The sequence below is a fragment of the Cinclus cinclus genome, chromosome 3, assembly GCF_963662255.1.
Source record: "Cinclus cinclus chromosome 3, bCinCin1.1, whole genome shotgun sequence".
In the NCBI taxonomy this organism is placed as follows: Eukaryota; Metazoa; Chordata; class Aves; order Passeriformes; family Cinclidae; genus Cinclus; species Cinclus cinclus.
The window spans coordinates 95,041,113-95,066,516 of NC_085048.1; the positions used below are offsets into that span (position 1 = coordinate 95,041,113).

A 25,404-nucleotide genomic window follows, 5' to 3' on the forward strand; every position below is an offset into this window, starting at 1 on the left:
CAGGAGGTATTGAATAGTAGAGAATTCTGAGGGAGATATCTGTGCTTACCATAATCTTTCTGAAACATCTGCTACTCACTACATATTGGAGAACAACTTACTGTATTAGTTTAATCTGAGCCAGTGAGATTTAAATTTGGTTCGAAACAATGGTCTGATTCTTGCAAGCATTCTTAAGCATGGAATTCCTTTTTAATACATAAAAAACCTTAGCAGCTAACATAAATAATAAAAACTGCCAAAAGCAGATAATTTGAAAGGTACTCAGCATAGTTTCATCCCTAAAAAAGTTAGAAGCATTTCTGAACCCCTGGTAAAAGTAATTAGGACCAGCTGGCCCTACTTGACTTTGATATGTTCTAATGAACAATGAATTTAAGTATGACTGGAGAAAGCATGGTGTTTACTCCAAAGGTATGACATAGAAATATGAAACACTAGCATTTTTTTTAAGCCACATGAATCATCTAGTTATTGTTTTAAGGAAATAGTTTTCATTAGTACAATTAAAACCTATCTGGCAGAAAGGGGTTACTATAACCTTTGAGACATTTTATCTGAAAGTTGGAGGGAGCTTTGACTAATTGGCAAAGAACAAATTAAACCTGAAGACATCCCTAAAGAACCCTGACAGTTAAACCAATTTGTTTTTCTAAGTATTTTCAGATGGAATTAGTTAACTTTGGTGTTTCTACATGTTTATTAGGGTTAGTTCCTTTCAGTTTGTCAGTTTGGAAAACATCTCCATTATGTGAAATCAGGAGTTTTGACTGTCATCCAGGTATTTTTAGTTGCAGTTAAATTGTGGATAGCTCTGAATCCCCTTCAGAGCTTTTAGAGTAATTTGTCATTTTCAGAATAAATTTCCTTGCTTGGCTTTTAACGCACCCTGCCCCCAATTATCTGGAGCTGCTTAAGTGGAATTAGTAATGCATCCTGGAATCTGATTGTACTAGGCATTAGTTTTCCCACAGAACAGGCATGGGTATACTCTTTCAGAACAACACTTGCCTCTGGCATTCCCGATTTACTGTTGAACCTGTCTGCTTCCAAACATTAACATACTAAATGGGTGCATCTGTCTGGTTGCAGAGCTCCATGTTTCAGATCCAGGGCAGGGTTTCCTCCCTGGAACCAGAGGTCAGTTGAAACAGTTGAGACTTCTGGTTGTGTGTCTTGGAGCTCCACTGGTGAACTCATTGTGTGAGCACATAGGACAAAGGTCTCCAGGTGTTGAGATGTGGATCTCTTCACGGTAAGTGGCTGCTGTCAGATGCTGAGGTCAGTGGCCCGCCTCTGCCTTCCTGACACTTATTCCTTCGATCAGATGAAGTGGCATGCCACAGCAGAGCTTAAAAGCTGTTCATTCCTTATTCAGTGATGAGGTTCTACAGGTGATAACATCAATGCTACAGACTGCAGGCTGCCCTATTCCTGTTGGACTAAGAGGAGGAAAGTGACTTTGAAGCAGCAACCTCGCGTAAGTAGTTTGGCACAGCTTTTGGAAACTGTACTCTGTAATTTGGAAGTCTCAAAAGACTTACAGCAAAGCAAGTTCTGCTGTTGAGCTTGCACACTGCAAGGCACATGAGCCACTTCTGGGTCTGCCAGAAACACTTCTTCAAGGTCCTAGGGAAACAATCTGATAAACAGGTGTGCCTGCAGCATGTGGATCTGCCTTTAGCACAGCAACCTGCAACTCCATGCAGCTATCTTCTCTAGCAAATCTTCTATTTCACAATCAAACTTGAAGTGGGATATACAAGACTCTTTCGTCAGGACAAAGATGTGGATAAAGTTTCCTATCGAGCCAAGAATGAAGACAGCATTTTACTTTTCTCTTTTTGACAGTCTTCTGCACTGGCTCTGCCCCTTATCCGTGCTTAAGTTAGCATGTACTGTGCCCGGCGACAGGATCGTTCTTGTGGTTTCGATATCTTGCTAGCCTCAGGAAAAGGGAGGGGAGAATGGCATGACAAACAGTTTGTTGATCTTGTCACAACAGAAACAAGATGACTGGAGGCACAACCTAGAGGCATGTCTGCTAGGAGGGGCGATAGCTGCATATGCAGAACAACTATTGGGTGAAAAGGCTCGTTCCTTAAAGCAGTTACCATTTTCTGTATACAAAGGACCATTGTGTTTTTAGTGATACATACTATAGCCTAAGCAGAATTGCCCACAAGGGGAAGTGTGGGTGCAACACTTGCATGTGAGCAGGCAAATGGAATTCAGCTGCCTACCCTTGCCTGCTCCTTGCTGCACATGGAGCCCAGACAAGGTGAGCAGACACTTGACTGACCTGGCTCTTTCTGCCTTTCACCTTAAATTCATATTTTCTTGTGCATTCAAACCCTCCTGCATCCTACTTCCTCTACCACCAGTCATGAAGAATAATCTTGAGACACTTTGAATAATAAACATGTTTTGTGCTGGCGCTCTTGACCAGACTGTAGTGCTATTACTACTCCTTAATAGCATTTCCTCCCTTATCTTGCCTTGCAAGTCCTACTTCCCTTTTTTTGCTCCAAACATCCGCAGGAATATCATCATAAAAGGAAAGGAAAAATCTTAGGTGGATATGCCAGGGCTTGAGGACTCCACTTCTGCCTAAGCTCATCATTTGCAACTATCCTCAAGTACAGTAGCAGGAATCTTCTCTGTATATCCATAAAGGAGAAATCACTCTTTTCATTGGTCTACTCAGCCACTCAAGTGAATTGAGTGTATATTATTATTATGCTGTTGTAGTATTATAAGCCATGACTGAGAGAACTATGTTTGTGCAGCCTTGAAAAAACAAAGCTTAGGAACAGAACTTATCACCATGTTCCAGAGGTAGTACAAAGAAGATGCAGGGAGAGTCCCTTTTTACAAGAGTGGCCTGGTAAAGATGAGGGTTAAGGAGTGCTTCCAATTGGAAATGAGGAAATCTATTCCACTAGTTGATTGTTCTCATTGTGAAAAATCTCCCCAGGGAAGTGGTGGATTTTCCAGTGTCAGACACTTGTAAGACTTAGCTGGACAGGGTGCTGGGCCATCATGTCTAGACTGCTTTTTGCCAAGAAAGGTTGAACCAGATATCATTGGTTTCCTTTCAACTTGGTATTGATTGAAAATGATGATGCTTATCTTGGATTTCTGGGAATCATAGCTGAAGCTTTAAGCATGACTTACAATTAAAAGCAGGCACATCATCATCATCTGCTTTATATACAGGGACTTAATTTGTTAGTCTTATGAGTCAGAGTTTGAGTCACTGAGGCTCCAGCTTCCCTAGGAGAGGGAGGGAATGTGATCCACGTTGAGCAAATATCCCACTGGTAAGAACAAGCTGCCATGAGATTTGGTATTGTTTAAATGCAAGTCTGTGGGGGTAAGTTACATGTGATAAACCTTTAACATGCACAGGGGGTAAAAAGGTGCAGCAAGATTTCTTTTTAGAATTTAAGATATAAGGTACTATTGTCTATCAAGGTCAGTCTTAAAGTTAGATCTGGTTGTTCAGGGTATTTGTTTAAATGAATTCAAGTAGGAGATAAAATGATCTCTCTTATATGTTTAAATAGGTAGGGGGCAATGCTTACAGATTAGATGTTCCTTACAAAAACTGTTTCATTGGCTTTTTTTCCCTGAAAGCTTGGAGGTTGTAAGCTCTGTTACTTTCCAGTGTTTTGTCTTAACTTGGATACTTTCTGATATTGAAAATTTGTTAATTAAGAACCAGCTTGTTAAGTACCTCTTAACTCAAATGATTCAACCTAGGAAACATAGTATCACAGCACTTCTCCAGTTTCCAAACTTTACTGTCTCCTAGGTAACCCTCCCAGCTTGCCTTCTGTGGGCAGTTTATTTCTGTAAGGTGGAAGGAAGCTGTTAGCAACTCTGAGAACCTGTGCTGGCACAGTCATGTGTCACTGTGCTTGGAAAATGCATGATGAATGGTGTGATAACATCCAGTGCAGCACTTTCCCAGCCTACTTTCACAGCTCTGTCCTCTCAGTGCTTCTTTCAGTGTCCTTGTTCTGGAAAACACAGCAGTTTTCTCTGGTGATTGAAAACAGCTATTTGAGCAGAGTAAACACTTGGAAGGGCTATCCTGTGCCTCAGAGATTTCTGATTCAGGGCACCAAATAGATCAGAATGGTTTTAGCTTTTTAGCACTAAAAACATTCATTTGGAAAATGTAAATGGTTATAAGAAGAGAGCATGTATTGTATCTTTTATTCTGGAGACAGTTAAATTAAGGATGCTGTAGGTTGAGATGACCTTTTTTCTAGGTGCAGTATAAAAAGTTGAGAGATGGATTTAGTACAGCTTCTTTCCAACCTGGCTCTTGAAAACAGGCACAGGAACTGCAGAACTCTTCACCAGTGTAAAGTTAGTTGCTTTTGGGAACTGTCCAGAGATATCAGCTGCACAGTGACTGATGCAGTTCTTCATACATTATTTGATCCTAACAGTGCCAAGGGAAGAGGAAGAATATCTCAGACAGTGGTAAAAAAATGACACAATATGTAAAAGTGACTGTGTATTATTTAAGCAATGAAACAAACCAGCTCTATGAGTCACTAGCTGCATTTTAAAGCATTTACAAACAAAAACCTAAATATGGTAAACCCCCACTATCTTGGCTCATAAATGAGGTTCTCCAGGGAGAGTCACCAATGGCCAGAGGCCTCAGGCAGAGTTCTTACAGTTCTTGTTGCCATGCCAGCTTAAGTGGCAGCTTCACTGAGAAGGCACTGACCTCTTCATCACAGGAGCTGCTGAACTGACACCTTCCTCCCCCACCTAGTTCTGCACAATGAACAGACAAGATCATCCTTTGCTAGTCTTGACTGTTCCTTAACCCTTTTCACTGGTCACTCAAAATGAGGATTTTGAGGAACACAGTATTTCCACTGAAATAACTGGCTACAGAAGGTGATGTCTGTCCACAGCTTTATGAATTGTTTTTGTTTATCTTGAGTCAACCAATTAAACCAAACAGAGATGTGTATGGGTAGGAGAGGTAGATGCACTACATCTGTAAGATGAAGCATTTTTACCCTTTTTCTTTTAGTTTTCCAGTATTCATAGCAAGGTCTGCAGAGTTTTTGTGAGAGCGAATTTACGTAGCAGATAGGAAGTAGCAGCTGGGAATGGGAAATAAGTATCTTGTACTGCAAAAGATATTTCAAAATACCTAACTGAAAAGTCTTCAGATTAATATAACCGAAATCTAGGACTCCCAGACACATGATATTTAAGCTGCCTTTGAGATGCAGAGTAACATTTCTGGTTAACAAGGAGTATGTTCTAATACTTAACAGTCATTGCCATGTTAGAGGAGATGTTTTAAATTTGGTTGTTTGCTTAGTGATTAGCAAAGGGAAAACAACAACCAACATAATCCCTAAAGGTTCTTGGGACTAGAGATCACTTTTAAATTTTATGGAACGTCACTGACCATCAAAATACAATAATAATGAAAGGAAATAGTTTACTGACTTCTCTCTGGCTAGCGTTACATGTGAATACATTCATGTATTCTGGCTGCAATACACTCTTGACAACACATGCAGACCTTAGACACAAGCTCTGCAATAATAGTGATTCCTGTATATAAACTTCAAAATTATAGTAATTAAGATGATTGAACAGCTTTCCTTTCAGACATTAAAAGGAACAAGGCATAAGGAAACATAACAAAATTCCTTGACAAATTCAAATAATGAAAAGAGTTATAGGAAATAACTAATGAAGTGTGTTTTATGTCCCATCTCAAATTTACGTTTCTTGAACATCAACATAAAGGGTTGAGCATCTTTGTGTGTCTTCAGAGGGGGGAGGAAAGGTTCTGGCATGATGTGGTGCACTCTAAAGGCCTTGACTTCTAACTGAAAACTCAGCAGACATAAGAGCTTAGTGCCAGGTTAATAATCAGTCTGGGAATGTCAGTGAAGTCCAAGGCACCACACTAAAAAATAACCTTGGTATCTTGGTAAGCTATCTACATGCAGTGCATCATCTGCAGCTGAAAAGGGAGGCTTCAATTTCTGACCTTAAGACAAAGATCAGGTTTGTTTAATGCACAAACAGGTATTGTCAGTTTGAAATCCATCTAAGTATCTTGCAGCCTTAGCCATTCCCACCAGTCCCCCGCATCAGAAGAGTGTCCTTCCCAAGGGAGTAAAGAGCCTTACATACTGGAATATTATCTTACCTGCTTGGACACTGAAGACTTCACTTTCCTAAAAGCTTCTTCAAAGTGTTTATGAGAAATCCTGATTTCTCCTTAAAGAACAAAGCATAATAAATTACTAAAATTTCAGACAAGTGACACTCAACTGACTGTTGCGTGTATTTCAAGGCAGCATTTGTGAAAACATAACTAACTGAATTCCCTTAACCTTTCTGCAAGTGAATCCCTCAAATTCTTATGCTTCCAGTTCTGGACCTTTTTTTTTTTTTTTAACATAAATTCAATATTAAACTTCCCTGTTAGTAAAAATTACCTAGAAAACATTTTGCTATCATTCCAATTCCACTCAATTTCTAAATAATTGGCTTCATCTCATTGCCTTCTCTGCCATTACCCAGAAGTGATGAAAGCTTTTGCTGCTACAACTCCCTGTGTTTAAGTTTATGCAAATTGCCTTTTTGACCTTAATGCAGCTATCCACAGTAATTATTCCTAATAATAACCTTTTGAACAGGTTTTCTTAGTATATTAAAACATAAGCATACCTCCCATAAGTCACAGATTCCTCTCCTGTCACAAGCAAGTACCTTGTTATAGCTGGATTTAAGAATCCTGAGATGCCACTAACATAAAGATTCATTACCAGCAAACACTATGCACAGGTATCAGATATGACAGAAATACAGACTGTACTCTTGTTTGGTGCATTCTTTTAATCTCTTTCATTAGGATGATTATTGCTTTTATTTCCACCTCTGCCACATGAAATGGGATGGGTCAACATGAAAAAACTCTTAACATTAATGTATTTTGAGTCAGAGTTGAACAAAATCTTTTGCTGATATAGTAAAAGACTAAACAGAAAATGGAAGATACTAAATTAAAAATGAAGTATACCTTGTCTGAGGCATTAAGCAAAAGAGCAAATAGCCTACAGTTATTATTACCTGTGTTAAAGGTAAAGATGAAGGTTAATGTTCACTGAACTAAACATAGCACCTCAGTGCTGTCTTATCTCATTCTCTGGAGCTCATGTTCAACATTCCTATTACCAGATTTAACTATACCTGGAAAATTTGAAGATGCAAGCTTAAAAATATCAGGAATTTAACCTATTTCCCCAAGGGAATGCTATTTACAGTAAGAAAAAGGTTCAACTTGGAACTTCCCCAGAAGACAGGTTACTTTTAGACTGAGTCATTAAAACTCCATAAAATAACAAAATGAAGCTACGAGAATTTAATCTTGCTTTCACCTTTGATTTTAAGCATGTAATTTTTTAATCAAATTGTGACAATGCTATAGGGAGGGAGAAAATCTCTCATTACAAGTAAGTTAGAGTACCTCATGCTTATTATGTGATAAAAGCTTGCCCAAAGCTTGATCATGTAGATAATGTAGCTGTGAGTAATCTAGACCTCTGCTACTTGCATTAACACGCTGTGGCTTGATTTCTGATGACAAAACCATTTAGTATGAATAAGTAGGTAAAAATATTTTATTGTTTAAAACAATTTATATTGTTAAAATAAAATAATGAAGTATATCAACAGGTACAATCTTTTAAAAATATGACAATGTACTGAAAACTGTAAATATGAAATTGGTGTTTTCCTATTTACATAGATGAGTGAGGGATAGGTGGTTCCTATCAAACAAAGACCAGATCTTGCTTTTCAAATTCAACTGCAAAGATGCAAAGCTTTATTCTCACTTGTTAAACTGCACTTGCTCTTAATTGCTCCAACAAAAGTCTCACAGATTCTCTATGAGAATCAGCTTAGGATCAGCCTTAGAGACTGCAGGTGATGTGGAACCACTGTCTGTCTTTTATAAAAATGTACAAAAATGTTCACAGTTTAGAAGATCTGTATTTGTCACTACAGCTGGAATAAGAGTAAGAATCTCTCTTTTTCTCATATTCTGTACCTTCTGTGTAACTAGATCTGTTTGAAATAAATATGCAAGATCAAGCCAAACAGGTGAGTTAACATGTCAAGGGGAAGTAGTCACCAGGAGGCACATGGTGTTCCAAAGTTTCTGAGGAACCTGACTGAGAAGCTGCAAACTGCTGCAGTAGGGTGGGTCCCACTCTGGCAGTGGTGCTGGGACCACTTTTATGCACCGTCTTCAGTAGTGTGGAAAAGGGAAGCAGAAGTGAAACTCCAAGTTTCCAAATGACAGTGAACCTTTCTGGGCAGTCAGTGCTGAGGCACTGGTGAGGAAATCCAGGGGTACTTCATAAGAGTGGAAATCTGCCCAATTTTTAGGAATTTCCCCTTCAAACTTCTGTATCTGCCAATTCTCAGACCATAGTGACTTAACATGATCAGCCTGCCTAAGCCTGTTCAGGTTGGCAGTAGAATTTCTGAATTCTCCTAAGAAATATCACAAAAAAGATACCTTTCCATTTCACTTTCTAAAAGCACCTTCAAGCAAACCACTGCTGAGGGTTAAAAAAGCCACACCCTTGAGTTTATTCCAGAGGGAAAATATCAGGTATAACAAGAAATTGCAATAGTTTCTCTAGAATAGAAAGGAGCAGCCCTGATTCCATAGGATTGACTGAGGAGGACACTCAGCACCCATCTACAGCTAAACAGAGTGTGGGAGGGGAAGCAGCTGAGCATCCCTTGCTGAACACTGAAGGAAGAAAATCCCCACTCTTATCTTGAAGATAAAAATGAACAAGGTCTCAAATCAGAAACCACCTCACATGCTTCCATACCAATCAGGGCTGACATCTTGGAAACCCAAGGACAGTCCAAGCAAGCAGCTGCTGTAAACATGCAAATCAAGCTCTACATGTATTATGAACTTGCTGGCTGCCAACACATTCACAGAGTCTGTGCTCAGGCTGCAATCCTAACTGTGAAGGCTGAATTCAAGGATGAAGAGCTCTGAATAAAGCCTGCTGTATTCTGAACAATTATAGAAATGACAGGATAAACTCAGATATTTCTACCTCAAATGAAGAGTTTTATCCAGCTACAGGAAGCAAAATGGGTAACCAAGTCATACAACAGGGAGGGCTTTTAAAAGCTCACAGTTTTTTTCCTCCTCTAGTTGAACATACTTGTTGCCTCAGAACAGGGAATACAAACACTGTGCTCTGGTAATCTACTGTTGCTAAAAACCAGACAAGACTGGATAGGTACTAGATCAAAAAGAAGAATTTAAAGCCATTAAAATACCACTGTTGCTCTTAGAAATCAGGGACATAATGAAAGCCTATATTTTTCAAGGAAATAATCTGAAAAGTCACAATTCCATCTTAGCTTTGCCTTAAGGGTAAATTTTGACTTAAGGGTAAAATAACAAATAAAATACTGGGAAAAAAATCAAAACAGATCGGCATTTTATACAAAAGTTTCAGTCTATAATTTTAAAATCCCCAGGAAAATACAGCTTAAACCAGCAGTTCAGACAGATAATGAAAGGGCAGAGATTGTATTTTAATCAATTTATAGCTCCCTGTTAAAGTTCTGGCAGGAGGCACTGATGAGCTAAGCACCAAAGATCAAAAGTGGCACTGAGATTTTCCCAACTCCATCAGTGCTGGATATATGTGTTCAGTTCCACAACACAGCTGGGTGCCAAAGGTGGGAAATGAGGGAAGGTGTAGTTCACAACCCTCCTCCAAATACATCAGTAATTAGTATTTGGTAGTGACAAGGAAAATTGGCAAACGGGTATTTAGTCTAGAAAATAATCAGTTTACATAACCATTTAGCAGAAATTTTTCTTTAAGGTTTCAACCTTCAATGCTTTAAAAATAAGAATTATACTGACTTCTAGCATAATTGTTTTTCCTGTACCCTCCCTTACCTCCCCTTATGTGACTTAATTTTTGTTTGGCTCAGAAGTCAATTAATCAGTGATGTAGAGCTTTCACAGCCTTATGTTTGTCTTCAACCACTTTAAATACTTTCTATTTATCTTGTCACTGTTCAGTTAAGACTTTCTTCTTAAAGCTTTCTTACCCTTCTTGGTTTGAGTATTCTGCAGGGCCATTTCCTGTCTCAAGGCACAAATGGAAGCCTCACGCACAAGAGCTGAAAGGTCTGCCCCTCTAGGGATACAAATAACAGGTTATTTGGGGATAAATTTCTCTTCTGCTGATGGCATATAGAAAGACAAGACACTAAAAATTATATTAAAGTTTGCTTGTGCTGTCACAAAGTTTCATCTTAAGAACACTGGAAAGAGACCTGATGATTACACAGTCTGCAACCTTCATTACAAAGTGATGCCCCTCAGATTTTAGCCACAAATTAAGATCAAATTAATGAGAAACAAGGAAAGAGGCAAAAACCCCATTCAGCATTTTTTAAAATGACAAATGGTTGATTAATACTGTGTCACTTCTCGGGAACATAACTTCTTTTTTTTAATATATAAATCTTATGAAAGATTCAAATGAAATCCTTCACCATTACAAAAAGGAGTTGCTCAAAGCTGCATCAAGAGTAAAGTTAACATGCTCTTAAAATAATAATATCCACAAAACATGGTCAGATCAGTTTAAGTATTTCTTGCCAGTTTCCTGGAACTGGAACAGCTGGAAGTTTTCACAAGTCTTTCAGCTGGTGAAAGTCATTGAACCAAAAAAAATTTTCAAAACTAATTCCCCATGCTTCACTTGGAGGTACTAGGCATAAAGTATTTAAAAATCAAAAATTAAACCCATCCAGATAAAAGAAAAACCCAAACAAGCCAAAACCAAATACATCAAAACCCTCAATAAAAACCCAAACACACGCAGATGCAAAACCCCCAAACTCAAAATACAGATAAAACCCAAGCGTCAAAAAACCCACAAACCAAAAACCCCACAACAAAAAACCAAACCAAACCCCCCACACACTGAACAAAAAAACCCACTGTACTATAAACCAGTGAGTGAAAGGTGTAGAAAGAGAAATTACTCATCTTTACAGATGAAGTAATACTGTGGCAAGCAGCCTGTCATAAACTTTATCTTTTGTGAACTCCATAAAAACATTGACTACTACTAAATTATTGAACAGCTTAAAGCTCTGTAAGTTTTACGGACCATAAATGCAAATTATTCTGACAGGTATGGATGGCCATCAAGCTTTCCCTAAAGCCACACCTTGCTATTCCCAAAGCACAAGCTGAAATGGGCCCTCATTACTTTGTCAAACAGATTGCTCTCAGCGCTGTGACAGAACAAGCTGGTGATGGCTGTTTAACCAATTTGCTTTCATCACCATTGTGTACCGGCCCACAACTTAAAGAGGGCCCTTTGGTCCTCCGATGATGCAAGAATTAGAAAATAAAACTAAAGAAAACCAGAAGGCCTCCATTGTTCTGTCTTTGCAATGTGAAGACTATTCCAGATGAAGAAGACTTTAGCATCCATATATTCCTACCAACTTCATGGAAAAAAAGCCCAAGGGAAAGCAAGAAAAATACCCTAAGGGAAAAGGCTTATAAAGTTAAGAAGCCCTCCTAATAATACCAGCAAAACACAGCTGATCATGCATCAAAGACTGCTGGCACTGCACATTAAGTATGAAAGTCAAAACTAGAAGATACTCACGTGAAACAATCACAGTGCTGACTGTAAGCAATTTCCTTCAGGCTCACATCACTCTCTAGGGGAGGCCGGGTGCCATCCTGAAGGAGTTGAGGTAAGGAAAATGAGAAGGTAAGAAAACCTACTTTCTCTTTTTTTTTTTTTTTAAGTTTCCCACAATATCCACAAATACAAATATTTTAAATCTCAAACTGATAAGAAGGATAATCAGCCTTAAAACCATTTAATTAGAAAATATTAAACAATGTTAAATTTTAACTTGCCACCCACATATTAGATTTTCTTTAAGGAAATGTTGGCCAGCCTGCCCCAGGGCATTATAACACCAACACTATTCCATATGTGGGCTTACTTTTAATAATAGTTGGTTGCTTCAGCAGCTTGTTTAGCTGAACTTCCTTCTAGTTTTACTGTGTGTTGAAATCAAACAGCTAAGCAATAGGCATGTCAGTGTAGTCTTATCACCTTTAAGACTCAATTAATTGTGTATCTTCTACATTCTGGATATAGATTTTGAAGCTTAGAAGCTTTCCATTTAGATTTCAAAGGAGTTTAGATACATTGTAGATTTTTGGACCCTACTTCTCCATATTATTACTGCTTCCTCCAAAAAGGACCCAGAAGTGGTTTCTTTTATTATTATTTTTGTATCTCCAACAGCAGAAGACATAAATGGTATTTGAAACTAGCCAAGAAAATTTCCAAACACTGTAAGTTTGGAGATCCTCCTGTTATCCTTAGACAACAGTAAAGTATTATCATGACAGTACAGAGCTTCAAGATGTGTCTTTGACCAAACAATACCAGAGTTTTGACAGGAAAGAACACTTTTATGATACAATGGTAACTTTCTGCCAGATACTCATTTGATAGAAATGCACAAATTCACATAATTATTTTCTGACTCCTTCAGAGGAACTAATATACTGCATACCTATAATACCTTCAAGAGAAAAAAAATACAGTAGAGTATATAGTACCTGGCAAGTTAAAACCCTTGAATACTTAACAGACAATGGAACAGTCAAGGACTAGGCAGAGCAAGGAAGCAATCTTGAATGAACCTTTAAAGTTAGAGAGGGAAAAAATCCAGAATAACACAGCAATGGAAAGATAAAGGAGCAGCCTGATTTGAAAACATCCTGAGAGACTTTAAGCTGGAAACAAGGAAGCTTCATACAATTTCATAGGGGACACTTTAGTAATTCTTATAGGAAATTGCAAGCCAGAGAGACACCTCCTCTGCTAAAAAGAAATGTTTTACCTAGTGCTTAGTGGAGCAAATACATTGGGCATTTTTTGCTCTCCCTGCTCTGGTGCCAACCTCTGTGCAGCAGAGGAGCTTGATGGAGCTTGCAGGAATGTTTAAGTACAGTAGTAACTGAAACATGTGAAGACAGGCTTCTCTTACATAATACTCATAATCGGGAATGACTGATTTGTATAAGTTAACTGAAATAAGTCTTTCACAATGAAGTTTCAACCTACATTTTTTAGGCTGTCTGTCTTCCTAACAACCTGTTCCTTCCCCAAGCCCCTTTTCTACCCCTCATGCTGCCTTTCTAAGCATCCATGTTTTCATTCAGCAGTGATTCTGCTTCCACATGTCGTGCATGTATTTGTTGGAGATTTCTGGGAATGCATGCCATCATTCAGAAGCCACTCACATCTGCACCAAACATTTTGTTTTCTCTGGCCTTGAGCAAATGTGTTCTCAAATTTTTCACATTTTCTCACCTAGAATGCATGGATGAAATCTAACAAAAAATAAAGTATTTAAATTAATTTAACACATTTTCCCCTCTTCCTATTTCATGTTGTTCTTTCAGGTAACTCCTACACATCTTTAAAGATTTAACTCCTCATTCATCACAAGGATTTGTAATCAAAATAGACAGACCAGTGTGAATTAAGCATGCATGAAAACATCTTGCATTGCAAAAAAGCATGATAAGCAACATGGTAACTAGTGACAGGATCCACAGAAATCAAGCTGATAAACACTGTGCAATGTATTCCTCTGTCAAGAAGGCCCCATAAGCAAATAAGGTCACATCAAAGCTGATTTGTCAGCAAAAGACAGAACTGGCAGTGGGATAATAACAGGGTTACCACATCCCATTGCCACTCCTCTTGGTGTTATCCCAACAGGAAGATAGGATTGTAGGCACAGAGATTCCCAGGAGAAGGGAACAAGGACACTTTTCAGCAACCCCACCCAAGATTTATGGCAGCAAACACAATTCTGAACTCGGTTCCTGACGGGAAATTGCAAGCAGTTCTCCCTAACAACCAGCTGGGCACTGACAGACAAAAGGAAGCTCGAAGATGAAGAGAGGACTCATTACAGTTCCTTGTCCTCAGTGTTGCCCATGAGTGATTCTTGCCAGGTGGATTGGTGTATCTTGGTGGCTACACGTGGCTGAGACTGTGAGCAAGGGAAACCTGAGAGTGAGAGAAAGGGAGCAAAGCACCAAGCTCTGCTGCACTATTCCCCTACATCCCTAATTACCTTTAAAAATAAATTTGGTAAAATATAAATCATTATTCCTTACAGTATCCACAGATGTTACACTCAATTCCTCCCAACATCTCGTCTAGAACAGCGTTGTAAAAAGTATTAACTGAACTATTTCTGTAAAACTTAGAAACAACATATTGGTGTACTGCAAATAGAAAATGGGGGAATACTTAATCTATTTTCATCCATGAAGCAATGCACAGAATAAATGAAGGAAAGTCTAACATCCTGAATTTGTAATGAGGGGGTCACCCTCTGAACATCCATTTTGGCATGAAAGGATGGGCTGGAACAAGTTCACCACAACTTTAAGGTTACATAAGTCTGGATTATCTTTTATTACAAATACACTAAACAATTCCTGCCAGACTTCTCATAATGCTATCTTTCCTCTATAGTAAAGACTTTGTCTCCTTTGCAGGTCAGAAAAAGGTCTGACAGAACACTTGGTCTTAACAATCAGTGTTGATCTACTGGAAAAAAGTAGGAGATACCCACGCAATTCATAATACTTTTTCTGTTCTTTCTTAAGGCCTTGATTCCTGCCACACTTGGAGAAACACACAGAATTCTATAATCCAAGTCTCTGAAGTGGCAGATTGTGCTGTCCACCACAGGGAGAACCTGTGAAGGCACAGATTTTACATTTTCACATTTACTTTAGCCTACAACCTTGACCATCACAAGCTTCTTTTAGTCCTAAAGCCAATTAGGTGTCACAACTACTGTTGAGCAAATACAGATGGAGCTTGTGAATCATTCTGCTGAATGTCTGGAACCCCCCAAAAAAAGCTTACAAAACACTTTTAGGCCCATTACTCACTCAGATAGGAATCTTCTAATTAAAACTGTTCAAACTGTGACTAAAAAAAGGCAGCAACTTTTATGTTTAACAGGTTTGCTTTACTCAAGATTCACCAGCCCTTTGCAGTCCCAGAGCAAATTTAACAGCAGATGAGCTGAGGGATTATTTTGATGACCTCATGGAATAGCTGAAAGACAGGATCCTACAATTCTTTGTAACATGTGATTTGTCATTATATCATTCCACCAAGCTTCAAGATTGGGGATATATTTCCAAATACTTACTTTGGTGATGGTCTCTAAAATAGCAAGTCGATCTTCAGGTGGTGGTAAACCCACATAGAGTGTTTTATCCAGCCTACCAGGACGCAGGATAGCTGGGTCAATTATATCTTAGGGAGGGGAAAAATAGAAAAGAATTAATCCAGAAATGAGATGCACCCCTAGGAATACCTGCAGGTGAGAAGGAACACATGCATATTTGTACCAAGACTCAAAGAAACATCTGTGCCATGACTGAAGCTCTGGGCATTAAAGGAGCTGATTGAAAAAGTTTCATTTTTGTCAACAAGTCTCTAACACCCAGTACAAATAAGCCACATCTGATCAATGATGGCTCATAAATACCAGTTTCATCTCTTCAGTTAAGAGGACAACCCTATATTTGGCAATACAGAATTACAACATTTTTGCTGAGGAATTCCACATTAATTATTAGCAGTTTGTTCTCCTGGAAGGAACTCTACCCAAAGGGACAAGGGATAAATCAAGCCTAACAAACACACAGGGCCAATCACAACTGTCCATATGCAAACTTAATTTTATTGGTCATTTTCATTTCTAGTATGTAATGGTTATCTGAGTGGCAAAACAGGAAACCCAGGAAAATACCAAAGATAGCTGCAAAGTACAGAATTTGGTCCCCAGGGAGAGTTAGAGACTCTGAATTTATTATGCGTGGAGAAGTAAGAAAGCAAAACTTATCACAAATGTTTCTAGAGAACCATTTCAAGCTTAAGTGTAACAGAAATGTGTAGCTGCCTTTTAGTACCGCAGGCTTCGATGCCAAACATACACAAAGTAAGTCAGGATATAAAAACTGACTATTGGTATAGCAAGAGATAGAGACAGGGCATATAACCTGGAAAAGGCCTCAGTTCCTGCCTGTATTTCAGCAGAAACTGCCTGCATGATGTTTCTTAATGCTTCTTGATGTCCTATTTCCCCATCTACCAAAATCCAATAATGGTATCAATGGCTCCGTTTCACTAAGGAATTCTGTGGAGTCACCATCCCTGGAGGTACTGTATATGTGGCACTTGGGGACATGTTTTAGTGGTGGACTTGGCAGTGCTGGGTTAACTGGTGGACTCCATGATCTCTGAGGTCTTTTCCAACCTAAATGATTCTGTGACTCTCTGATATCCTACATACCACACTAATGTGAACAGTAAAGTCACAGAAGCACTCACAGAAGATATTAAGGAATCTATACTTTTACTACAGCAGACTATTTTAAAGGATATAAATAATATGAATGTGTAAGGTAGCTACTGCAAGAACCTCTCCCAAAAGTGACAGTTGACAGTTCCACCTAAGTCTAAAGCTGGAAATTATCAAGGCCTCCCAAGGCAGCTGCCAACACCCTGCATTGGCTCAGCCCTCCTGACAAAATGGAGCTGACAAATTACTGCTCTCCTTTACATTAAAGGTGAAGGACTGGGGAAAGTGAAGCTGCTAATCTTTACTGTACAGATGTTTTCAAGAAAATAGACACCACCCAAGCCCCAAAGCAGTAGCAGGGAAGTAAAACTATTGCTTTTTGGCAAAATGAAAATGTTTGCTTAACTCTGTTAACACTGAACTACCTGGTCCTACCACAGTATGATCTTGATCCATATTTTAAAGATACTCATGGTTTTGTTCAAGTTGCACTCTCAGTTATGCTTAAAGGACAACTCTTACTATCTTTTTCTTGGACAAAAATATTTTTCCCCCTAGGATACAGCAGTCCTGGGCAGAAGTATCTATGGAAGAAAAATCAGCTACTGCAAATATGATGAGAATGGTGAGGGGGAAAAAAAAAAGGAATTACTTGTATTTATTTAATCCAGACCAGAAGACACAATGGTTAAACAGAATCCCTGCCATGGCAGGCACAGATAAAAACATGTTACTTATACACCTGTGCATCGTTCAGATGACACTTTGTCTTGCTTTGGACACAAGTGCACTTTCCTGTTTCTGTGTTTCTTGCCACATTATTAAAAGGAGATGACAAAGTTCACTCAAACGATCTGTTAAAAACACCAAAACAAATCCTCTAAATAGGGCCTACATTACAACACCAGCACTTGCTGATTTCCCCATTCTAACATTCCCAAAATAAAGTATTAAATATTACTTTAAAATATTAAGCTTGCTATGGAAAATACTGTTTTCCATTTTGCACGCTGAGAACATGGTACTTGCTATTTGTCCAACAATATCAAGACAGCAATATGCTCTGAAGTTGCATTTATCTTTTTGTATGTAAATGATCACACTGCCTCCTTTCAAAAAGTTACCACAACTGACAGAACGAGATAAGCTGCAGTAATGGTGGTTTACAGCAACAACACCACACCAAAGTCTGAAACAAAGATCTACACTCCCCGTCTCTTTATGAATTAACTCATTTCATTCTTCTGGTTCAGACTTAGGCCTGAAATTCTTGAAAACTCAGGTCACATAACCCAGAAAATTAGTATTTACTCATTGAACAAACCTACTCATTTAGATGCTCTTCATATCCATTTAAAAGAACTGAGTAAGGTACCCCTTTAAGGAATTTCAAAGTATTCCACCCTGGTAAATTGTAACACTCTCTCCATATCTATTATCTTAAAATTTATGTAAACAGAAGAGCGTCAACCCATTTTAGATATATTTACCATTTTACTGAAATTAGGCTAGTTATTGCAGATACCTCTTTCAAAGTCTATTATTATCCCTCAATCTGGAAGAAAAGTGAAGCATGGAAACGTGACAAAACACAGCACTCCTTTTCCAAGCAGTTGTCTCACAGACAGAATATACTTCTATTGGGAGAAATGTCCAGTTAATAATTTCCTGCTTTTCTGAGGTGATCAGTGGTGTTGACTGTCATTAGAAGACAGTAGTATCATTTTCAAAATAATTTGACAATATCATAATATAATTACAGTACATCTATTCCTTGCTTTGTTTTTAAGGGTTCAAACAGGCACTAACCTCTAGAGAATTAAGTCACATTTCAGTTTGCTACACAGCTCTGCATACTACTGCAAATTTTTACAGAATTATTACATTCCATTCAAAGTACCTGTGCATGAATTCCTATACAGTGGCATTATATTGGTCTATCTTAGAATTTCTTAGTCCCGGATTCATTTCCAGTTGATTATTCATGTCTTATCTCAACTGTACAGGAGCCAAGCACATTTACAGAAGGTCAGTGCATACCAGCAGTGACAGCTGTTGTGTGAGTCCATCAAACTTCTCCCACTCTCTCTCTCTCCCTCTCCAGTTTTTAAAAATATATTTGAAGCACGCAAGATATAGGCCCTCCCATTTGTGATGTTCTGAAATGCAGGCTCAGAAGCCCTAAAAGGTTTGCTGAGACTCCAGGTGAACACTGCACATAACAATTGAAGTTACTGTGAAAGATACACAACACTCAAGGGTTGCTGAAATGCAGAAATTTAATTTGTGTGAATTAGAGCTATTATGAAAGAAATTGTTCCATGCCTCACGTATTAACTGCTTTTCTTAGATCTTATCTTGCCTTTAATTCAGCAACATGTATAAACAGGTAAAAACATAAACAATGCCCAAGCCCAAACTGTAACTATTGTTAAAGACTGGTGATTATTTTTTCATTTTATTTCAAAACATGTGGTTCAGGTGAATAGCTCTAAAATATGAAAATAAACTCGCTAACAAAAGTAGAACTCATTGAAACTAGGACTGTGTTCGAAGGTAACAGCAGAAGAGGAATTTTGCAATAATTAATTTAAGAAAGCTAGAGAAAGATGCCATGAATAAAAGCAAGACATCACCACAATTTATGTCCAGTTAAAAATCACTGTCTTGTCTGCTTCTTCACATTATACACAGTTCCCTAGCTCCCAGGGGAAATGCTGCTGCTGCCTAGGTCAGCATTTCTCTAAGGAGTTTATAAATGTTCAAAGCCCGGGGAAGTAAGAGAAGAGCAGAAAGAAGCAGTATCCCATCCTGAAATTCAAACTGGTAGCTAAAAAATTGTGGGAAATGATAGATTTAATTCAACAGTAATGTTTGGCAGTTGTGTAGTATTTAACTCTTGAATTTGGGGAAGGAAAAAGGTTGGAGAAGAGTATAACCATTCTGACCCATAAAGGTGCTAACAAGATATGACATTTCTGCTTCTATTTTTCCCCCTTCTCTCTCTAATGATATTGAGTGCTTTAAAAGTTTAATCCTCTTCAGACAATATCTGACATTGATTCTGCATTTAGGTGGAAAGAAATTGAGTTGGGAATACTGCATCCCTGTTAATTTAGAAGGAGTCAAGAAATATCTGCAGAGGACATTCAAAGTCATTGAGTAAGTGCAAAAAACATGCAAATAGCCTGGTTTTTAGGGCACATCAAAGGATTTTTTTCAGCACTGCCAGAATAAGAATTACCACTTTCAGATTGTAGAGGATAAACAAAGGAACCAATCTATTGTGCCTGCACTTTTACCAAAATGGGAAGCCAAGCCTTCCAAGTGTTTAAAGGCTATATAAAAGAGAATTTGGCAGTCTTCAGAGACGGGGTATAAACCACCATCATTTCACAGTAATACCTTGTCCCATGTGTCAACACCTCCCTGGAACAACTGTGCCAGGAACATACCCTGATGCCAAAAGTGGTTGAGCCACTGCCATCCTAACTGCAACTACTCCTAAATAGTAACAACAATAATAATAGCAATAACACTAACAACAACAGTAATAATAACTTATGAGAGAAGGCTCTTCCCATTGCACAGTGATGTCAGGCTACAGTGCTGACAACAAACACAGCAGTCATGAACAGTACCAGCCACCAACTATCAAAGCTACCATGAATGCAGTCACTCTAAAAAAAGAAGCATCTTGAAAAGCCATTTTCGCTCCTAATAAATTATACTAACATGGATTAAAAACCATGAAATCTCACACTTCACAGCACTGGCTCAGTGGAAGACTGCAGAAACTCTGCTGGGACACATACATTATTTAGACTTACATTACACAACTCCCCTCCCCAGCAGCACCTCAACTCACCACAACTATGGCAGAAAAATCTTTCTTACAAAGATTTAAAAACCTTTGCACCACAGCTTTAACTGTTTGGGGGAACTACTTCAATATAGTAGGCACTCTAAGCTGTCCTACAGGTCTCTGTTTCAGCTTTGCATTCTTAAGGTGGTTAATACTGCTTTTTTAGCACAGATTCAATGTTCTCCACCTGCAGTGTGCTCCTTTCAACTACCCAGACCACAGCAGCAAAACTCCATTTGGTGAACTCTTCCTATGCCCTATGAACAGTGAATAAACTACAGGAGAGACAAACCAGTTTCCTCAACTTTAACACAATTTCTTTAGAAATTGTTCTGATGAAACTCTATTTCTTCATACTGACAAATGCAGATATCACAGGAAAAATTTGTGGTCTAGACCTATCCAAAATGTTATTCATACACAGAGTCCTTCTGAAGCAAGACATCCATCCTATCCAAACTGCATCTTCCAGCTGAAAAAAACCCCATTTTATTAATGCTGGCAAAACAATTCCTTGTATCTTCATCATGATAAAATCACTGAATTGAAGGATATAAATTCATCTACAAATTCAATAAATAGAAATCAATTGTATTCGTTATCCCTGCCTTTGCAATACACTGCTGGTTTCACACCTTACACACTTCCCAGCTGCCCCCAATTCCCCAAGTAAGTTTCCAACTACGTAACAGTAAAAATGCATCCAATATGAGGCTTACAGAGAGAGGGATTAACAGTTGCACATGTGTCTATTTTATATATGCATAAAAAGCAGACCTGTAAGCAAGCACTGAATCAGTGTAAACCTAAATCAGGGAATTAGGACAAACCTGCCACACACAAATATTTATACTTTGAAATTAACATCTGAGCAATGTTTTACCCTAACCTAGCCCTAGTGAAGCTGCTGGGGTGCTTGCACTCAGTTGCTTCCACGAGAGGAATCCTTAGCTCAAAACAGTGACACAGAGCAGCCCAAAGAAGGATTGGCCCCGTGCCCAAGCCGCTGAGGAGGCACTGCAGGAAGTACAATTGGATGTGTCCTCACTTCAGAAATACTGGAATTCCCAGCCCAAGCTCCCAGCCAGAGATAATGACAAGTCAGTAATTAGATATGAAGCCCTTGAGAAACACTTCCAAATAGGGCTGCCTGATACAAATGCTTGCAATAGCACAAGTATTTATTTAGGGGGAGATCTCTTTCTTAAGGCAACTTGATGACACTCCCACCAACACTCTTGGTACATCCAACTGCATCCATACATAGCAAAACCTTATTTTCTATTCTGCTTGCATTAGACAGCTCAGAACCAGCAAGCTCATGCCAGGAAAACCTGCCACTTTAGGTCAAAGAATTTGCACAAACAGGTAGAGATTTAAGCGCCTACTGCTCACACTTTAACACATGCCAGGCTTGAAAGTCTGTCATGGTGCAAAGAATTGGAGACATAGGAAAATCTTCCTCCAAATCTTTGAAGCTTTTGAGCATTGGAAAAAGAACCCCACCTCAGAGTTGCCTATGATATACAATTTCAGACCAAATCTTCCTTAATTTATAGAACACAAGCAGTATCAAGTATTTTAACATTCTCATCTTCCAAATTACATCCAAAATAGCCATGCTTCTATTTTTCCTTACTTAATATATGCAGGTAAGAAATATTTGTGTCTCATTCTTAGTAGGAATTTGCCAAATACTTGTTCTAGGTGCAAAAGTTCTTTCCAGAATGCCAGTACCCACTGGTAAAACCAATATGGTTTTACCAAGACAGACTTGTAACCCTGTATTTCATTTCAGTTGGAATATTCAGGAAAATACTCATAAACTGAGGAAGTGCAACACCTTCCTGCTTGTTTCTTTCTAAACTGACAACAAATTCCTCTATTTACAACCCACAGCTTCTACACGGAATTCAAATTTAGGAAAGACAAGTTTATTACTATGTATGAAACACAAAAATTCTCCATAATAGAAAATAAACCAAAAAACAGAGATAGAAAGTTGCTGTGAAACATATGATGTTTGTAAAGCAGACATCAGTGTTTGGCTTATTAATTGAGAAGATGCTGCTGGAATTGCAAAAGTTACCAAAAACTAAAGAGCCAGCGAGGGAGCAAAGACAGCTGTCAAAATCCAAGCTGGACAGAACTTGAAGAAACAGAAGAGTGATTTCCATACACAGTCTAGTGTGGAACAAAGAGCCCAGGAGCAGAAGATAAGGAAATGGAAAAATGACTTAATGTGAGACAGATTTCCTAAGGCAAAAAAAAACAGATAGAAGAAAACTATAAGGCTGCTTTGGATATAAAATCAATCTATGCAGTAAAAAAGGAAAAAAAAATACATTTTAGGTCTCTTTTCTGTTTCTACATTGCAAGGAGAGAATCTACAGCAGTAAAAGGTCTTTCAAGGCATTTTAAAAGCAATGGTACCAGGTGCTAAGTGAGACACATTTTAAAGAGATTGCTTTATCTCACAATACCACATTAAAGTGGAACAGATTAACTGTTAACTGATCAGAAAAAATTTGGAGCAGACACTTACTTTAAGTACTTAAGGCTTAGTTCCAGAATTCAAATATTTAGGAATACATGATTTTGTTAAAAGAGAACAAAGGACATCTGATTTCTTGTTTCTGACTTCTGGGTCCTTACCTGGCCTGTTTGTGGCAGCCATAATGAAAACCTGCTGCCGATTCTCCAGCCCATCCATCTCTGTAAGGAGCTGGTTCACTACCCGCACACTGGCTCCTGACTTTGGAAGGAGAAATTTGTCAACAAAATCAAACAAACAGTGGGAACATGAATATTCCAAGGTAAAAGACTACTAATACCCTGCACTGAAATATCACTCAAAGAAAAAGTTTCTTTTTCACGCTTTCAATGTAGCTGCATTGTGGATTCCTTCTCTCATATTCTTAGCACTCCTCCATCCCAATTCATGCTATCAACACACTTCCCAGGTATTTTAACATGTGGCAAATCTTTTCTTTCCCATCAAAACTGAAGGACTCACTTAAAGGAGAACATATAAATACTTGTACTAGTCGTTCTGGTATCTACCTCAACAAAATTTCTCAATATTCAGTTTTTTGTGGGAAAAGAGTTCTTAAATATTGAAACCTCTGAAACAATATTTGAAGCAGGTGAGCTACTGCGAGGTAAATAGTAATTCCATAGTAGTGACATCCTATAACCAAACTCAATAGCTTAACCTGATTTCTCTGGATATTTTTTTCTATATAAGCATATGAAAAAAGTATTAAGTTTTACAAAACCCAACCAATATATTTCCTTCAAATATGGGACGAAAAAAGCCTCGTAGACTGTTTTTCTCGGGAGATACACTTCTGGGTACTTCAGTGGCCTGCAATGTCCCAAAAGCTGTAACTGAGAGTTTGTGGAGCTATCTCAAGGCAGACTCACTTCATGGTCAGACCTCCGAGGGCACAGTGCATCAACTTCATCAAAGAATATAACACAGGGGGCTGAATTCCTGGCACGCTGGAATACCTGACGTACAGCACGTTCACTTTCACCAACATACTAAAAAATATCAGAGAAACAACTCTGAAACAACTTAAGACATGAAGATTTTGCTTGGAAAAAAAAATCATTAGTTTCAAACACTATTTAAGGTACTTTGCAAGGGAGAAATGCAGCCTACTAATTGTTTTTTTCTGACAACAGTCTCTTATCTCTGTTTTCTTACTGATCATGATTCACACAGGAACTGTCGCTAGTTGACTTTTGACAATTTGTAGTACATTAAGAGTTTAACAGAATTCCTTTTTTTTCTGGGCAATAACTCTTACTTGCCATCATTTTGGTGATGAGAATTAACAAATACAGTCTTAATTAAGAACCCTGTTGTTCAGCTGTTCATAAACAAACCCAGTGAGCAATGTGAACACAATGAACATCTGAAGTTCATAGAGTTGTTGCCTGAAGACACGGGCTTGGTGGCAGGGAACTGAAAAGTCATCCAGAATTTCACTTTGAATGCTGAATTGTGAGAACAGGGGCTGTGAAGTTGTAAATGGAAACACTTAATTTTTTTCCAAACAAACATGTTTTGATACAATTTATATGTTAACACAGTCTCTGGACCACAGCCAACCATTTCCTCTGTATTCCACACAGAAGTTGGGCTCCTCAATAACTTAAGTGTGGCATTTCCTGCCTGTATCAGTACTTGAAGTGGACATACAAAACTGTTTGGGAAGAGATCAATGAAATCCAGTGTGTGGGTTTCAGCTTCTACATTACTGATAATGGCCTCCCCAGATGGGAGCTGGAGCCACCTTGCTCAGTTCAACACATTCTCTTGACTCTGAAAGGGACTGAAGTTACATCACAGCACTTCTCAGTCTAGTGCTTCAAAAATTTGAACTACAGCACTTTTATCTGTTGATGTTTAAAATCTCCATACTACAGAAAAGCAGTGATGTATGTAGCTGGTCATTTAGGAACACTTCTTCAAGTCAAGAAGGCTCCACCTGCCAAACTAAGATAAATATTTAAGCTACACAGGTGACGTTTTTCTTTTCATACTAACAACTTCTGCTAAACTTTAAGGAGAACATTGCTAAAAACTTTAAGGAGAGGTTAAATAAGGCAACTTCAGCTGCACCAGTACCAGTTGTGTAATTATCAGGAATTTTGCTTGCTCCACATTTTGGACAAGAATTCCATAAGTAACAAAAGCCCCTATGACAAGCACATACCATATTTAGCAGCTCAGGACCTTTGACAGATATGAAGTTCAGCCCAGACTCGTTTGCCACAGCCTGTGAAAAAGGTAAAGCCAGATATAAATATAGATATAGACAGAGGTATAGATACAGATATAGATTTATCATGTCTGCTTCGGTTCCGTCCACGGAGTGACAAATACAAGGGGAGGAACACAGTTAGCAAGTGTTTGCAAAATATAGAAAACAGTACAAAGTATAATTATATGCTATTAAGAGTGGGAGGGGAGCGAGGAATTCAGCAGTGTAGTCTCTCTCTCTCTGATG

At 38.4% G+C, this 25,404-nt stretch overlaps 1 protein-coding gene across 3 annotated transcripts in view; it reads right to left on the reverse strand.

Annotated features, from left to right (window-relative positions):
• Positions 1-4,194: 4,194 nt before the first annotated feature.
• NVL (nuclear VCP like) overlaps positions 4,195-25,404 on the reverse strand; it is a 37,950-nt gene continuing 16,740 nt past the window's right edge. For all 3 annotated transcript variants that reach the window (XM_062490459.1, XM_062490458.1, XM_062490457.1), the window contains 8 exons: positions 25,111-25,173; positions 23,810-23,929; positions 23,039-23,138; positions 15,361-15,467; positions 11,754-11,830; positions 10,171-10,259; positions 6,209-6,279; positions 4,195-4,456 (listed from right to left, as the gene is read on the reverse strand). In XM_062490459.1, coding sequence (XP_062346443.1) covers positions 4,412-4,456; positions 6,209-6,279; positions 10,171-10,259; positions 11,754-11,830; positions 15,361-15,467; positions 23,039-23,138; positions 23,810-23,929; positions 25,111-25,173 — 672 coding nt within the window. In that variant the 3' untranslated portion in view covers positions 4,195-4,411. The remainder of the gene's footprint in view (positions 4,457-6,208; positions 6,280-10,170; positions 10,260-11,753; positions 11,831-15,360; positions 15,468-23,038; positions 23,139-23,809; positions 23,930-25,110; positions 25,174-25,404) is intronic.